General features: G+C 41.2%; 1 protein-coding gene across 1 annotated transcript in view; it reads left to right on the plus strand.

Moving 5' to 3' along the window:
* LOC138300148 (solute carrier family 12 member 3-like) overlaps positions 1–14,390 on the plus strand; it is a 48,993-nt gene extending 34,603 nt beyond the window's left edge. The window contains exons 18-27 of the mRNA XM_069239099.1: positions 160–282; positions 2,928–3,034; positions 3,732–3,814; positions 4,679–4,753; positions 5,374–5,487; positions 10,230–10,341; positions 10,689–10,775; positions 12,245–12,380; positions 12,924–12,991; positions 13,258–14,390. Coding sequence (XP_069095200.1) covers positions 160–282; positions 2,928–3,034; positions 3,732–3,814; positions 4,679–4,753; positions 5,374–5,487; positions 10,230–10,341; positions 10,689–10,775; positions 12,245–12,380; positions 12,924–12,991; positions 13,258–13,399 — 1,047 coding nt within the window. The 3' untranslated portion in view covers positions 13,400–14,390. The remainder of the gene's footprint in view (positions 1–159; positions 283–2,927; positions 3,035–3,731; positions 3,815–4,678; positions 4,754–5,373; positions 5,488–10,229; positions 10,342–10,688; positions 10,776–12,244; positions 12,381–12,923; positions 12,992–13,257) is intronic.
* Positions 14,391–17,921: the final 3,531 nt, after the last annotated feature.

Here is a 17,921-nt window from a genome sequence, read left to right on the forward strand (position 1 = left end):
CAGAATCGCGTATAGTTTTTAGATAAATCCGTGGAATTTTGCTGAGTGAAACGCCACAAGTTCCACCCAGGTCTTCCTAACCAAGCACAATCCCCTAAAGAAAGCAAAATGTACTTTGTATGGATTGGTCGTAGTACTGAACGGATCTATGTTTGACAGGGTGGCCAGAACATCACTGACCCTGAGGGGCACCTGAAGTGGCTAAATAAAAGAAAGTTGCGCGCCTTCTACACCTCCATCATCGCAGAAAACCTGAGATCAGGGGCCAGGAACCTCATGCAGGTAAGCAGTGTTAACAGTGTCATTTCTATCAAGATACCCAGATAGGTAATAATTATAACGTCAGTCACAACAACAGGAAAATATTCTTATTCTTCTTCCTCTTTTTCTTATACTTATTATTTTCCTTATCATCATTACTGTTGTTGTAGTTATCCAGCAGATGCATTCATGTACTAGGCCACCATATGTATTTATATACTTATCTTTATTGAAATAATAATATTAAGAATAATACATATTATAGGCATACTCATAAGGTTATTATTATTGTTGTTCTGTACATACTCATAAAATAATAATAATAACAATACTACGACTATTGCTAATAATAATAATATCATAACCACTGCTTAATTTGAGTGAGTGGTTGCTGGTGGAGCCCACTGGTACTCCTTTCTGGAATTGACACTTATTTTAATTCAAAAGACACTAACCACAAGCAAGAGGGAAAATACATACACAGGGGAAAGAAGGAGAAAGATGGAAAAAAACAGCGGTGGCCCATAATGTGCTACAGGGGTGGGCAGGCACACACGCACACACACATTCTCTTTCACACACACACATACTCACACATAGCCCCTACACACACACACATTCATAGTATGCACACATGCACAAATGCAAAATCTTTCATACATACACACATGCAACACTTGCACAAACCACAAAAAAAAAAAAAATATCTACAGAGCTGTAATCATGATCACAAGTGGCCGTGCTGTTTCCTGATGGAAGAAAGATCATGTCACCTCCTCTCATTGGCTAACCAGGCCAAAGGTCAGCTAATGAGAGGATGACCACCTATCCTTGTCACGGTGTGGGATGGGGTCGGTGAGAGGTGCCGGCCCCTACCCCACTCTCTGACAAGCATCACTGATAGACTCTCAAACCTAGGCATTTCAGGGCTGAAAACTGAAGCGCCAGGGTCCAAGTCTGTCAGTGATGCCCTCCCTCCTCATGAGGGGGAGGCTCACAGAAGAATTTGCTGGACTGAGGAGATCATACCTACCAGGCTGTAAAATTTACAGCTTGGTAAATTTCACTCAGGTAGCCAGACGCCTGCCAATTTCGCCCATATTTATGAAAAATGACACACAACTGTACTAGCACAGAGGTGTGTCATTTGTTTTAACGTGAGCTAACGTCATCAGTGTGCCATATTTATAAAATGACGCAAAATGGTGCTAAAGAATGACTAGCGTCTCATAAAAAGACACTAACTAGTGACAGATGACATTAGGGGAAATGGCGCTAGTCGGTCAAAAATGATGTTAGGCTGATTAGCGGCAAAATATCCTCCAATAATCAGCCTAACATCATTTATTGATGTCCCAGCAGCCAAAAAATGATTCCTGTATAAGTATAGACAGGAGTCATTACCACTCCCCTAATGAGCACCACAAGGGGCCAGTGTCCCCAGAGCAACCCCAACATACCCAGTGCCAGTCAGAGGGCACCATATAAGAGACCCAAGTGGCACACCACACAGATACACATACACTTGCCTGCAACTTACTTGGGATGGGCTCCCTCCTCCTGTAGTGTTCCTGTGGTGTGGGTGGTGGCAATTCTGGAGGTTCGGGTAGGCATCTTTGTGCCAATTCCATGGTGTTTCCCCATGGAAATGGGCCTACCTGCACACTAGTGCCTGGTCTGACCAGGAATTAAATAATGGTGCTAAGCAGGCTTAAGGCCATTATTTAGATCCACCTCCTACTTGCACGTTGTTTCAGCATCGGGAGTTAAATATGGCGCTGGGGCCTAGCGTCTTTTTTAAGAAGGGATTGCCTACTTTGCATCTCATTGACACAAGGTGGGTTGGTGCTTCCTAGAAATGGCACTACCTCCAATATTTTGATGCTAGATGGGTCTAGCATCAAAATATAAATATGGAGTTACGTTAGCACTGGTTTAGCATCAGAATTAATTATGTTAAGGCCACTCTAACCTTCCATACATATGAGCCCTAGTGCCACTAGAGTACCTGGCTGCCTGGCCGGACCATGAAGAGTGTCTGGCAGGCTGACCTTTGCTCAGCCTGACAGACACTCTTCTGAATTAGAGAAAAGGTGGCAAGGCTGCTCTGCCCTTAACGATTGGCCACGACTGGAAAAACTGTTGCAAAGGTGAGAAAGCAGGAATCTGGATGAGTGAGATAAAGGGTCAGGGAATGTCTGGTAGTGGATGAAAGAGCCACAAGGTTGATTCAAAATTAACCAACCTTGGTATTAGTGCACTGATATTCAAATGCTTAGGCAGCAGATTACTGAGCAGAGCACCAGCACTCATTCTATTACAAATGAAGCATTGGTCATTATCATCATTACTTTTGGTTTTGTAGTTCTCCATTAGTTGCATTAATCTGCTAGGCCATCATATGTATTTATATCAGAAATATTTTGATGCTCTATTATGGTTTTACTTTTTTTACATAAGAATCGTGCAGAAGTTTACACACACACATTTGCTTCATTCAACTTAAGCCCTATAGTTAACACAGACCAATATTAGCTATACTCAGTGAGTCCAGAGAACATTCCTAAGGGTACATGAAGAAGCAGGTGGTAAGTACCAGGCAGCTTCACATAATGCTGGTGATACGTGTACAATCAGATTGTTTTGAATCAATTACTCTCCACCAGGTGTCAGGACTGGGACGCCTGAAGCCCAACACTCTCATCATGGGCTACAAGAGGAACTGGCAGCAGGATACTCCGCAGAGCTTCGAAGAATACGTCAGAATCATAAAGTAAGTGTGCATTCTTAGGCCGTCGTAATCCTGCCCTGCAGCCCTCTTCCAACACTCTCAACAGCAGGTGCTTCCTGAATTCTCTGAGCTTTATTCATGAGCTCTGACACTGAATAACCCTGACACCACCTTGTGCAGAAACATCCTCATATGACCCATCTGCGTTCCAAGATATTCCTTACAAGTCGCCCAGGAAGGTAATGGAACATTCCAAGCTGAGACATTCATGCGCTCTTCCTGCGTGCCAGTCATAGACTGAAGCCATCTCGCAATGCTATAATGAGCACAGATATTAAATGTTCATAGCCCTGCAGTGTGAAGCGAGGCCTTCATGGTCCGCTTTACAATTGGCCACACATTCCTAGTCATGTCTAACACCGCATGATGACTTGGTCTTTGATGCGTCTGCTTTATTCTTGCAATCCACAACCCATGCAAAAACGCCCGTTATTTGCCAACAAGCAGCATGATTTCTGTGTAATCAGGAGGTTTGTATGACTAGAGCTGGGGCTAACACTGAGGACCCTACCCAGGTGTGTGAACGAAAAGGCATTCTTGGCCAAACCTGAGACCATATCAACGTGGAGGGAAACACCTTTAATGAAGGCAGCAGGCACCCCCAGGATGGCATGGGTCTACTTTCGTGAAGAGGCTGTTGTGCCGTCATTGCCCCTCAAGTGTCTGTTTTCTTTTGCAGTGATGCCTTTGACTTTAACTTCGGCGTGTGTCTGCTGAAGATGAAGGATGGCTTGGACATGTCCAGAGTAGTTCAATCTCATGGTGAGTAGCATCAAACAAGCACATTGAGAGTACGTGTGCACTGGTCAGTCTCACAGGCATTAATCTGTGAGTTTGCAGTCAGCAGCAATGAAATGCATACATAGTCGCACACCTGATACTATTTGCAGTTTACAAATATATAATAATAAAATCGCTTATCATTTTATTTGAAGGGTTTATACAACGAATTGCAAAGATATTTAAAGAACCGTGGCAGCTCCGTAGAATAATGCATTCTCAGGTGCATATATAGTATAGGATATTTTACAATTGGGGTCAACACTTACACTAATACCTTCAAAATAAACCACAACATCCATTCTTGTAAAAAACAAAAGGCATCCTATGCAACCAGCCTCGCTCAGTCTAACAAGGGACGTGCGGACCTAGACTATAGTGCATATATTGGAATGTGCTGCCAGTATCCTGAGATGCTCTTGGTATGCTGCAGCTCAAAAGTTAGCAGCACGGTATAGTATGCTCTCACGTAAACACATAACCTGGACGACAGTCTCCATGGATGATTACTGGGTGCAGACAGCCTCGTTTCTATAGCGCCTCAACGACATTATACCATTTTCCTAGCCGCTTTAAGTGCCTTAATGTACGCACTGCCACATTTACCACTCGGAGAAGCCCTGCAGGCCTTCAAGAAGTAGACTAGTCATGTGCATGCTGGGTATGCAGGAACCTTACACAGCATTGCATACCAAAAGCTATTGATCTACACATGCAACCGCTAAATTACCATACCTTTTATGGTCAGGAATGAGGGCATATGGCTGAGCAACAAAACTGTAGATACCATATCGACCTCCTGCCTTTCACAAGCCTCATTTTCTTCCCCTCTGTCATTATTTCCAGTGAACCCAGCATTCGAAGACTCCGACAATGACATGACTTCTGATGAGGACGAGAAGAAGGATCCAGCTAAGACAGGTATGGCTGCCAAAAATGTGGCACTCAAGGCTCTGTCATACATCGTGTGATTTAGAGGTAACCCAAGGTGTGATCACTTCTAATTGGCCTCTGTCAGCGGTTAACCAGTGAAACTGGGCGTCCCAGGCAACCATTGAGTTCTGCTGAATGTACTCTGACATTGGGAATGTACTCTTTAATGAGTCGCTATAGTTAGACTTGTGATGTTTTTCATTGACCAAGCATAGACTGGTTTACATTCATCTGTCCTCTTTCCCTTGTAGCCTCACTCTCAAATTATCTAGTTCAAAATCTCTATCTTGTGATAATGCAGGGGTCACTGTGGTATGCACTATGCCTATTTTACACTCTTTGAAAGTCTAAGAAATGTGCCTTTGTTTCTCTCTCGCTGCCCTCCATTTTCTGTCATATTCATCCTCTCTCCCACAAATTTTATGAATCGAAAGACATTTACCTGCAACCTTCATCTTAGTGTGTCCTTTAGAGGACAGAAATAATAATCTGGTCCATTCAGGAATATCCTATAGCAAGCTGACCCTTCTCCCAGGCTAGGCCCTAAATGGTTTCCTATTTCACCAAGTATGAACCCCGCCTGGAAACTGCATCTCTTCTCATTTCAGAGGCATCTTTGGACGATGAGGCCCGGACAGCTGCTGAGGAACAGGCAAACACTGTCTTCCAGTCGAAACAGGGCAAGAAAACCATTGACATTTATTGGCTCGTTGACGATGGTGGTAAGACAGCGTGTCATCTTTTAATCCAGTCTCTTTGTTTTTGTATACAATACTTCACTAATTTACAAATCACAGTTCCAAAATATACCCCAAAGCACTGAAGAAAGAACTAACTGTAGATGCTAATCATAACTTAGAAGCGTTGACACACTTTATTATGGTTGACAAAGGACAGTATAAAGCCTGCATTTTGGCACAGTGCAGACACACCTAGAGAAATTCGGTATGATGAGTTTTTATCTGCTATGCATTCTTGTTTGAACTACTGCTTGAATTTCTGCATTATCTTCTCAAATGTTTGGGGACAGGCAATGGGAAGTGAGCTAGTATTTAGAACAGCAAGACAATACTGGCTTTGAAAAGCAGATCTGATGTTTAGTACTGCCCTCTTACCCGTGCACAGTGGTTGGCTTACTGAAAGAAGGAGGTTTAATCAAGCAAAATATCATATGGTCTCTAGGTCTCGATTTAAATACTGAATATAGTAATATCAGTGTTGTTTGCATTCATCGGCAACCATCTGCTCTTCTCGAAGACCTGAAAACCATCCTGGCACCAAACTAGTTGGCATAAGCATACAACGGAAAGGAGAACCCTGAAAATACGTTTGCGTATCAAGCGCATATGAATGGCACTTCAGATTGAGCCCTGTGACATTTGAAAAGTTAAATCATATAGAAATGAAACAATCACAGGTGTCAATGGGCCTCTTGGATCACTTGGATTGCTGAAAGCAGTTGTGCCTGATTTGGCATGTGCTTTACTGGTAGGATCACAGAAGAGGAAAAAATGAGGTATATTACTGGATTTCTAAAGTGAGTTTCCTAACAAGGATCGAGATTTAGATAATACAGCAACTGCAAACTTAACAGTGATGTTTAGGTAAAAGTGATGATTAAAGCCTTACTTTTTCATGAAATAGGACATATTTAACATAATATCATGTCAAGATTCCTGTAAGTAGAGCACTATTCCGGCTGCTTCACAATGTTTGGTGGTCAGCTTTTTTTCGCATGGAAGCAAAGCCTTTACAGAGGCAGAGACTTGCTACAGCTCACATTGTGGTTCTAGGAAAGTAATAAAAGGCAAGAACTTTTGCCATGAAGATCCAGGGTTTAAACATTAGGCTGGGCTCAGTACTTAACTTGTGCTGGTAGTTGCCGGTAATTTAAAGGGGTAGAACACTTTTAGGTCCCTAACATGGGAGCATTACCATACTGGCTGCCAGTATTTTACCAACACTACTGGTAAATAACAACAAGCATTTGCAATGCAACGGGTCTCGCAAATGCCCGAGTTAGAGCAGTTGACGTTGTAAATTCCTAACTGGACGTTTCTTGCCACATTAATTGAAAATTAAAGTGTAAAACAGTTGAAAGAAGCAAGCTTATTGAAAGCACAAGCGTGAGAGTTATTAGCTCCCTGCCTGGATATCTAGAAAGTATCCTGGTTGGGATGAAACACAAACCGAAACCGGAGGAGGGACCATCACACGCCTTAACAGGATGAAGCGTGACGTAGTTTGATGGCCAACAGAAATGTTCAGGAATGTTCAATTAGTTAATACTCCAGGGGAGGGGACTCAGCACACAAAGGAGGAACATTTCACAAAATGCACCAATAAAAATGAAGCATTTAAGACGAGCACAACAACGAATGAATAGCAAGAGTGGGCATGGTTAAAAGCCCACAGAGATATTACAACAGGGTCTAGAGCCTAAAAAAGGATGATTTTGTTTGTACTCTCGACATGAAAGGACATTGTCATTCGTCAGGCCCCTGGTGATCACAACTTTGTCAATGAATCTGTGAAATAAGCCAAATAAGCAAGCTCAAGAGCTGTGTTCACTGCACTGGATGTGCTCTCGTGCAATTTCCTTTCTAGCTATGTACACATGCACACTGTAGGTAGACGTCAGTGGTGCTGGAGTCTGGGCTTCCTAGAATGGACACAAATTCAAACTGAGCAGACTGTCCTTCAAAGAGGCTGCAAGATAACATGTTATGTGCTCCAAACATCTAATTGATAGCTAATTCACATGAGGTGTACAAACTTCCAATTCTTATTCTAATGTTGATATTTATTAGAAACAAGATTTTACTCTGGCAAGTAGCCTCCAACATCCAGTGGGCCTGTTCTCAACAACATAAGGGATTAATGCAAAAAGCGTTGCCTCCCACATCTTAACAAGGCACTTGTGAAGGGCCAACAGCAGAGGATCTTGGTCAGGCCAGAGTGCAGATTGGATAGGGCTACCTGGTCGACTAATTCCGAGACCACAATAGTGCAAGCCTTATGCAGATGCATAACCGTCACGGTGCACAAAGGCAGGGCTTCAAACAGGCAGCATGAAAAATAACAGTGTAAGTTTACTGTACCACAGCGGCATGAACGTCAATTCACCAAAATGCCAGGGGTAACAGAAGTGACATCACACACTCTTTGACCTTCAATTTCATTCACACACACACATCCTTACACATAAACACATTCACACTTACTTGCTCTATCTCCCATGCAAACACACCCTCATGCACACACGCAACATTCACTTATTGGCATTTTTTACTTATCTCAGCAGTCAGGGAGGGCCATAGTCCATCTAATTGTATTTTCATTACAATAATAGATAATAATTAAACATTATTTACTATCAGTGTAGTAAAAAAATGGGAGGAAACAACGAGAAAGGAGCCTCAACTGACGTCCGTAAGGACACACTTCCATTGTGCTCCTGGCACACTTGTGGCGACCTCTAAATGACGTCATGCACAGCGGGCACAGGAAGCCGGCACTCTGCAAGCAGCTGTACACAATGTCCTTGAAAAAGGACGAGTAAGCACAGGTAGCATAATTTTAACTCCTCTCCAGCACAAAAGTACAACAAAGCAGCAACAGTTCAAGCTTCTCTGGGAAAAGAATAAGCTTCCATAACCTATGTAAAAAGTACAGCAAAGGCCTTATCAAGACAAACGTCATGAGATACAGAAGTTCAAGCTTCCGCTATACACAACAGATTCATCATAGCTGGCCGCAGTGTAAGTCACTGCTAGCAAACAATATGTACCACAGAAAGTTGCAGCTCCTCTCATGCACAGGCAACAGTGGCACATTATTAAAGGCAGGTGGGCCGGGCTCCCCACCTTTCCCTTTTCAAAGCATGATGTGAGTGTCTGTCAGGCTAAGCAAAAGTCAGCCTGGCAGACACTCACCATATCAGGGCCTGGGCCCCAGGAAGCATAATTTGAACTCCACAGCAGCAACCGTTCAATCTTCTCTGGCATACATTAGGAGCAGAGAGGAAAGGAATAAGCTTCCACAAAATATGTAAAAAGAACAGAAAAGGCCTTATCAAGACAAACGTCATGGGACACAGAAGTTCAAGCTTCCGCCATACACAACAGATTAATCACAGCTGGCCGCAGTGTACGTCACTGCTAGCAAACAACATGTACCACAGAAAGTTGCAGCTCCTCTCATACACAGGCAACAGTGGCACATTATTAACGGCAGGTGGGCCCAGCTCCCCACCTTTCCTTTATCAAAGCATGATGTGTGTGTCTGTGAGGCTAAGCAAAAGTCAGCCTGGCAGACACTCACCATGTCAGGGCTTGGGCCATACAGGTTTAAGCCCTGAAGTGTCCAGGGGTAACTGTCTATCATGATGCCTCGTCACAGAGTAAGGTTGGGTGAGCAACACTCACTGGCCACATCCCAGTCTGTGAGGATGTAAGGAAGGTCCTCCTCTCATTGCCCCATTACAAGGTTAGCCAGTGAGAGGAGGCGGCTAGATCTTCAAGTTTTCACTTATCTTCACAAAGTGTCCAGCTCCTTCAAGTGCTTTCTGCTTCCATTCCTGTCACCCATTGGCTCTGTTGCCCCCTTTAAAGCGTAATAAGTACTTTTTTAATGTGTGGGTACGGATGTGTAAGCATGAATTCAGGTGTATGTGCTTATGCATTCTGTGAATAGGTGTGTTCGTATATATGTGCTTATGAATGGTGGATTTGTGTGTGAGGGATTGCCATTGGATGAGTGTGAAGGAGTGTACATGTGGATGAGCATGAGTATGTGTGTGCTTTTGTGGAGGAGTGTGTGCATGTGTGCCTGTTTATGAATCACGGATCATGTAAAGCCTAATGAATGGCAAAAATGATGTTTATTACTGTTCTTTGCAAGGTACTACTTGTGGCTGGCAAGCTGAGCCATGATGTCAACATTTGCCATCACTATTTGCCTAATGTGAGGGTCATAAGATTGAATCCTGACAATGGAGACGAAACATAGCTTTCCAAGTGGGTGATAGCTCCTTAGAAAAATGTGGGCAACTGCACTTACTTTTCACAAACTAAGCTGTGGTTGGCTGTTTCTATGACATCATCGAAACTAGCGACAGTAGAGTTTTCACTTAATAAGCAATGGCACAGAAGAGACTTTCCCTTTTGGACACCCCTAATAAAATGCCAAGGATCCTGTCCTCCATCATTATTGTTCTTGAAGAGAACAATAAACATCAAAAACATGCTTTAGGGACACTTGAAAGAAAAAGGGAGAACTTGTGGGATGGAGCTAAGCATGATGTTCCTCTGTGAATCATGTAAGCACTATTTTTAATGAGTATCAATTCACGCACACATGTGAATCACAGTTTTCACATGAGAGGAGTGGGCATACCAAGAATCATCCATGCATTAACTTGGCTTTAAATAAGGGTGCAATGCTTCCTTGTCTCTTCCTGTAGGGCTGACCTTACTGATACCCTATCTGCTGACACGAAGGAAGAGGTGGAGCAAATGTAAAGTGCGAGTCTTCATCAGTGGACAGGTGGACAAGATGGAGGAAGAATGCAAAGAGTAAGTGGGATCTCCTTGCGCTGCATCTGTAGCTTCTACTCTGTGAAGCACCCAATTACCACTTACAGTGGGCCTGCACTATGAACATCTATTTGATCAATAAATAATATAGCTAAGTAACCTACGTGTGTGTAGGGTTTCCATGTGAGAGGTTTGCTTCACTGAATAAGTGTTTTACCCTGTACTGGTGCAAGGTATGCTGTCACCTCTTTAATGAAAGTAGTGTCCATTAATCGCACCATGAACGATATGTATCTGTGTCCCCGTGACAATATGTAAATAACCTTTTTTAACCAGTTCAGTCTTTAAAGAATTACAGAACCTGAGATCTATCTGTTTGTTTGCAGAATGCAACTTCTGCTGTCCAAGTTCCGCCTAGGGTTTCAAGAAGTCATTGTTCTCCCTGATATCGACCTAAAACCGCAGGACAAAAAGTAAGTACCACTAGACCTTTCTCCATTAATACAACTGCTGCAGACATATGTGTTCTGGAGAGCAAATGTGCATTTTCTTATATTCTGATATTTGTCCACTGCTGGGTATCAGAGAAGCATCCAACCACATGGAAATTGCCACCGATCACATCAAAAATCAAAACTGAGAATGTTCATCTCTTTATTCTAGAAAATCAATGTGTTGATCGCTTGCATTAGAGATGCTCCCATATGAATATTCTGTATTATAACAGCCCACATGTTTGCACATGAGACCACCTGCCTTTGAAAGCCTCCATGTTAAGAGGAGCAAGAATGGTTTGTATATGCACCTCCACATATTGGGAATATTTATCACAAGATTCCACATCTACATTATTCCTGAGCCCATCAGAGCTAGGAGGGCGTGCTCTTTTACTTACCGAGCTGCTCCTTTTCTCCTTTCATGAACATCAAAGTGACATAATACAGTCGCTTGGTAGCTCTGAACTAGTGATCACCATATCCCTTCTTTTCTAGGAATGTAAGTCCTTTGATTTCAAGAACTCCAAATCTCTAGATACTAGTTGCATGGTTCCTCTGTGTCGCAGAGCTTCAGAATCCAGCAGTTTCATCAACAGCAGGAACCCTGGCTGTTTAAACAAGCTTTTGTTGATTTATAAGGAGTGTTGTTCTGAATTGATCATGTTCTCATCTGGAGCAGTGCCTTGGGACCACTGGTGATACCGTTCTGCATGACATAACAACACATAACATATAGCCTACCATAACATAACATAACATTACATAACCTAATAAAACATAACATCAATGCGTGACTCATTGGCTATCAGTTGTTTTCGGAGAATGGGTAGGCTCCACCTCACTGTAATGAACATATGTCTTTGTATTTTATTTAGCACTTGATTAACACTCTTTAGCAGGTCAATTGTGTTTCTGTGATACACAGAATCAGGCAGGTACAGAACAAGACATCTCCTGATAAGACTCTATATGCAAAGTTCAATTTAATCCAGGATTTACCGCTTGAGGGGCTTTGTTATCAGAAGTAAGTTTAAATAATAACAGGCATTAAAAGCAAAGCCGTCCACATAACAGTGCTATGTAACGGCAACAGTAGGTAGGGCTTGATAAAACAAAGTAATTCTTGTTTTATGTTGTATTGGCCCTGCTTGGTATAGAGAGGTACATGGACACCATGGGCTCTTGAACTATTGAGTAGTGAGGTTGCTGTCTTTCAAGCAATAAAACATTCAAAAATCTTTCTTGTCTACACTCTTCAAACACTCACACTATACATCCTTCTTCTGACTTGTGCTAAATGCACAGCTGTTGATCACACAGCTGTGGACATCTTCATGCTTTTACCTCACCTCATTTCGCATCCTTGATTTGATTGCTTCATTCTAGCCATTACTTGGTTGTACCCTTAATTAGTACTTTATTTAACATTCATTTTTCTACGGCAGCCTCAAGATCTTTGAAGACATAGTGGCCCCTTATCGGCTGAATGATGGACTGAGAGACAGCGAGCAGATTGAGGCGATGAAGACAGATGCCCCCTGGAGGATCTCAGACCAGGATATCAAAACACATTGCATAAAGGTACGTTCTTGGTGCCTGCGGAGTGATGAGAACATCCAGATGCTCTCAAGAGCAATGGGGACACGGTGACCAGAACTGCATACACAGTTCCTTCTCTCCAGATTACCTCCTGTGGTCTTACCCTAGAGAAAGTAACTTTAATACATGGCTATTTCTACATTACCAGTATGAACACATGTGCTGCAGCCATCCTAGGAAAATCAATATCAGTGCAAAAATGATTATCCTACGGTGTGGTAATATGTACTAGAACTCAAAATAAAAAATGTCACAATGTCTTCCAAATTTGGTTCAGATGAAAAATGTAGGTAACAATTATTTGAATTCTCTTGTCTTGTGCTGTGGTCAGAATGTCCTCGCTACCTCTAATTGTAATTCTTTCCACAGTAATGTCAGGCAGTAACAGGATTCAGGAAGGTATTTCCTGCTACCAGTAATTATAATGCCTTGCAGAATGAAACGTGCCACTTCGATAATCTTGCCACCTTAATAATTAATTACCCGCAGTTCTACTTCGTAAAGATTCTCTTTTTCTATTTGCAGACACAACGCCAAGTCAGACTGAATGAGATCCTTCGTGAAAAATCCCACAATGCTTCCATAATTGTCATGTAAGTTGCACTTATATACCAAATGCTCAAACATCAAATATATTCTCTTACATATACACTTACTCCATGCCTTCTTAATGATTTCCGCTATCACTCTTTTCCTTTGACCTCAGGCTCTCATTTGCTGCCATTTTTTGACATGCAAATCATATATACTGTCAATTAAGTAAAAATGATTTACATTTTTCTACGGTGCATGTATTTGGGACATCTTTTTAGCAGGTTATGCATGTGCTTAATATTGACGTAATCCTTTATTATTGTAGGAGTCTTCCGGTGGCTAAGAAGGCAGCCTGTCCCAGTGCACTATACATGTCCTGGCTAGAAATGCTGTCACATGATCTAGATCCACCAATCGCATTTATTCGTGGAAACCACCAAGATGCTCTCACAGTCTACTGCCAATAAGAAGTGCCTGGATTTGCTGAACCCTCTAGCACAAGGAGTCTGATACAGGTTAATTCAGGCAAATAAGGGTGGTCCTGCTTCGCTGCACTAGCCAAAAGCCTTGGGCTGAATGACCTTGCAGATTCAAGTAGAGGAAAAGACCCTCATTCAGATTTACTTGTGACATTTGAACATGGTGTCTGTGTCATATGCGAACATTCATCAAAAGAACAGCTTCTACATTTCTAAGGTACTAAGTGTTGCCTGTATCTATGGTCTAATTGAAACAGCTTTTAAAAAACATACACAGCTTCCAGGATACTGAAAAAAATATCTATCCTTGGAATCATTCCTTCCTACATTGAGGAAACAGATACCTGAAAACGTTTATTCATCAGATTTTGGAAGGATTCTAGACATTCCCATTAAAACCTGAAATGCTGGTTCCACCTATTTTACAGACCATAGAAAATATAGCCTTCTCTCATCTGACCGGAGTTTGGAAGATACATTGACTTGCTGCACATGAAAGGCCATAAGTGGATGCATAAATTCAACAGTCTTACTGAAAAATTGACTTTTCCACCTTATGGATCAACTGAGAATTATGGATTTCTCTGCCTTGAGGCATGTTGGTGATCTGTAGGCACCCCATGCCTTTGGTATTTTTATAGACTGACTGGAGGAAAACCTACACAACCATACTATAAACGTTCTTGTCTGTATAGAATTGCTATCATGGACCCTGTATATAAGATGCCTCCTTGGGTAATGGCAAAAACAATTGTGAGTGTGGATGTGTGACTTAGAATGACAAATGGTTTTTTGTACCTCCCTACCCACCTGCAAAACAAGAAATCAAACTTAAAAATTAAGTGTTCTTCAGAGGTGAGTAGCAGAAGTACAAACAGAGAAAGCTCGTTTTATTCAAATGTGTGTATTTTTACTTTGTAAAGACATGTACCCAAAAATGCTCATATAAGCTACAAAATATATAAACATTTTAAAAAGGTTTGTGAAACTGCGTTTCTTTTCTTAAAATAGCTCACCTGTATCAGAGGTCTCTTCCATCAGTGTGAGTCAGAAACATTGTATTTCCATCTGTGACTACATTATATATGTCCTTGGGATAAGCTCAACCTTTGTCCGACAAAGACCGGGTCAGAAACAATGAGCAGGCTCTTGTAAATGGGCATCTGCTTAGTAGAGAAAATGAGCGATGGTTGGGTGGACAGATCGGTATGTGACTTAGTGAGTATTAGTTTTGTTTACCCATTTTTCACTAATTAGAAGAATGACGAGCCAGAGAGCCTTTTCACCTCATGGGACACCTTTTGACCACCCCATGATATCAAAAAACGTCAAAGACCAGTGGAAAAAGTTGTTTCCCTGCAAAAAGAATCAGACAGGCAGGTTGTAAGGAAGAACCAAACCTGTTGGATGATCTAAAATTAGAGTATAATGAAAATTCATCAGATATGTGGAAGGAATGGTAAATCCGCTTTTGAAATATTTTCTGCCTGTGGGCTACCCTCTTTTTAATAGGATGACTACCTCACTCCATGACACTAGACACTGTCTCCAATCTCAAGCTTTTCATGTACAAATTATTGATTTCTGGTGTGTTAGTTTAAAAAGAGCCTTAGAAACAAGACAAGACTACAACTCTCTGAACAGTGTCCGAAATGACTTGTAGGGACCCTTATTTTAAAATAAATAACTTCCACCCTACTGACACTATGGCATGTGGTAATTCCACTGTATACATCTCCACATGTGTAGAGTGCTACATCAGAGAGTTTTTAGCTACCATCACATCTCAGAGTATTTACCATTACAAATCAACCTGAAATTATGCTGATGGTCTTTTAGATATTTTCTTTTGTCCAGGGTTTCAAGAACATGTCAACCACTCGTTTAATGAAAAGGAAAAAGAGAAAGAAGATAGTGAAGTAATTATTTTGTGTACATATAGAGTTTTGGTATCACTGTCACTCTGCCAGCATCGCCATGTATGCAATTTTAAGTGAGAGTTGTGATTAAGGTAAAGGTATTTCAATGAAATGCGTACATGCCTTCAATCCTTAAAACACATTTTCTGATCACAGGCTTTATTACTGCATTGAGAGCCATACGCATGACGGTAGGGTCATCAGAGTATCTGGGGCACAAGCTGTCAGATCACAATCTCTTAATAGTACCAAAAGAAGGAATCTGGCTCAATACACTTTTAAGTAATTTACACTTTTGAGCAGGTTTACCGCTTTTTGGGTGTTCACAAAATCTGGGTGTACATTTTCTCCGAATGTGTATAGCCCCCAAACCCTTCATATTGATTAGAGTCATTATGAGTTACACTTTTATAGTAAATGTACACTCATGTTTTTTGAACAGCCAAAAAGGAGTAAACTTACTCAAAGTGTAAATTATTCAAAAGTCTAAGTTATCTCTGTGAATCTGGCTAACAGTGCCCTGCCCTTCTATGTGGTGGCTATTTCCAGGTCCTCTATCTGACGTTTTTTTGCGGCTTTTTTTTATTGTCGATTAACCAGGATTCCCGAAGTCTATTCCTGTGGCGTAACAGTGCCCCTCAACTGTAATTCTGTTTGTTTACAGGATCCATATCCCTTCTAGAGGAAGCTTATTACACCCCCTTACAACTGTACTCAGAGCATAAATAACCCCCGCCTTTATAAACTCATCTGGGCCTCTTGCCTTTATGTGACCTTTAGCTCGAACACTAATTCCTTTATCTCAAGTTTCTTGTCATGCTACTCTTGGTATCACCTTTAAATTTCAAGCACGCATTGAAAACGCCATTTAAATCCGTCTTGGCGTGTCAGTCTAGACAGACATAAGCTTAGGTCATTATGCCTTTTCCCTCATTAGCACAAAAGGTAAATATATATTCACCTCATTGGCGTAACAGGTAATTATGTGCTCACCAAATGCTCTACCGTTCAATATTTCCAAAGTAATCATTTACTTTGGACAACTCACTTAGAATTGGTAAGTACATACTCTCCTTAACTAACGGGTTACGTTCATTCAATTAGCCCATTAACAGACTTAAGTACTTTCCCTAATAAGAACTCTTTCTAACAATCTCAGGAACAAAATCAAATGCCACCCGCAATCTACAATAAACTCCAATCTCTACAGAATATGTGCCCCTCACTCCTGAAACAGATCCATGAAGTTCAAAGTGAACTTTTGCCATACATATCCGAACACAGCTATTGGCTATAAGAGAAGTGCCCTTGAAATTCAAAGAAACATACCCTCAGCCCCTTGAACTTCAGGGGCAGAGGGTATGTTCCCCTCACTGTTGCTTAAAAAGAGGAGTAGGTCTGTAAGGGATGTGCAGATGCAAATTAAATCTAGCCACCAAAAGGTGAAGATTAAGCATGTCAATTATTTTTGGCTAAGCGGGTTAGTCTACCATACATTTGTGGAGCTCCCATTCAATGATGCTGGCAGTTCCCCTTTCAATTTAAGGCCTTGTTTGAGGGTGTAGCACCTGGTAATTCTGGAACTTCCACATCTTGGAGTTACTACTACGAGCTTTACCAGTAACACTGGATAGCACAGTTGATGGTTACTTAAACTTGATCCACGTCAGCATCTACAATGCCAGACAGGGAAAATCCACATTGGCTGCTACTTACAAGGAAAATAACTTCCTTTGTGTGTTTATTTTGGTTTTCAGAAACAAGTAGATTTCTATTCTAGCCCCTGTCTGGGGTAGGTTCAGCCAACCGTGAGGACATACCCATTCATTACTGAGTGGAAAGGGAGGACTTAAAGAGACCTAATTATGAATTATGACTGATCTAAAGCTGGCAAGCTCCTTCTGCTTGGCAAGGAAACAAGAGGAACAAACCAGTCAGCTTGTGATTGTGATGTAGAGAGCAATAATTACACCAGTATTAAAATGTTGTGCCACTAGCATTGGTTTTACATTACCAAGTACCATCATGCATTTTAGGATTATATGATTAATATGAACTTGGAAAGTTCATATTGCTCAGGTTTGTCATTAATTTTGTGAATAACTTTGAATAGATTTATTCATCACCCAGTGCTGTCAATCACTATCTCTAATTGTAATTCTTTCCACAGTGATGTCAGGCAGTAACAAGATTCAGGAAGGTATTTCCTGCTACCACTAATTTTAATGCCTTGAAAAATGAATCATTTAATCTATTACATTTTTTATTGTTTGTTTTTTCTACGCTATTTATTTTATTATTTAAAATTGTGAAAGGAAAGTAAACAATTGTGTTCTAAGTAAATATCACCTTTGGCAGCACACAGCTATTATCTAACTTCAATAGGAATATATAAATAGAGGGTTAGAGGACAGGCTCATGAAATGCAATTATACGGGTTGCGATGGAATTTCAAGCTATCATTTGGACATTTAATAGTGATATTTGTAATAGTATTCAAACCTATTCAACATAGTAGCCTTTACAGCAATTTATTCATTTATCCTGCCTAATCTCAATTATCAAATGACAGTTAAGTTACCATTTCACTG

The sequence above is a fragment of the Pleurodeles waltl genome, chromosome 6 (genome assembly GCF_031143425.1).
Source record: "Pleurodeles waltl isolate 20211129_DDA chromosome 6, aPleWal1.hap1.20221129, whole genome shotgun sequence".
Taxonomy (NCBI): Eukaryota; Metazoa; Chordata; class Amphibia; order Caudata; family Salamandridae; genus Pleurodeles; species Pleurodeles waltl.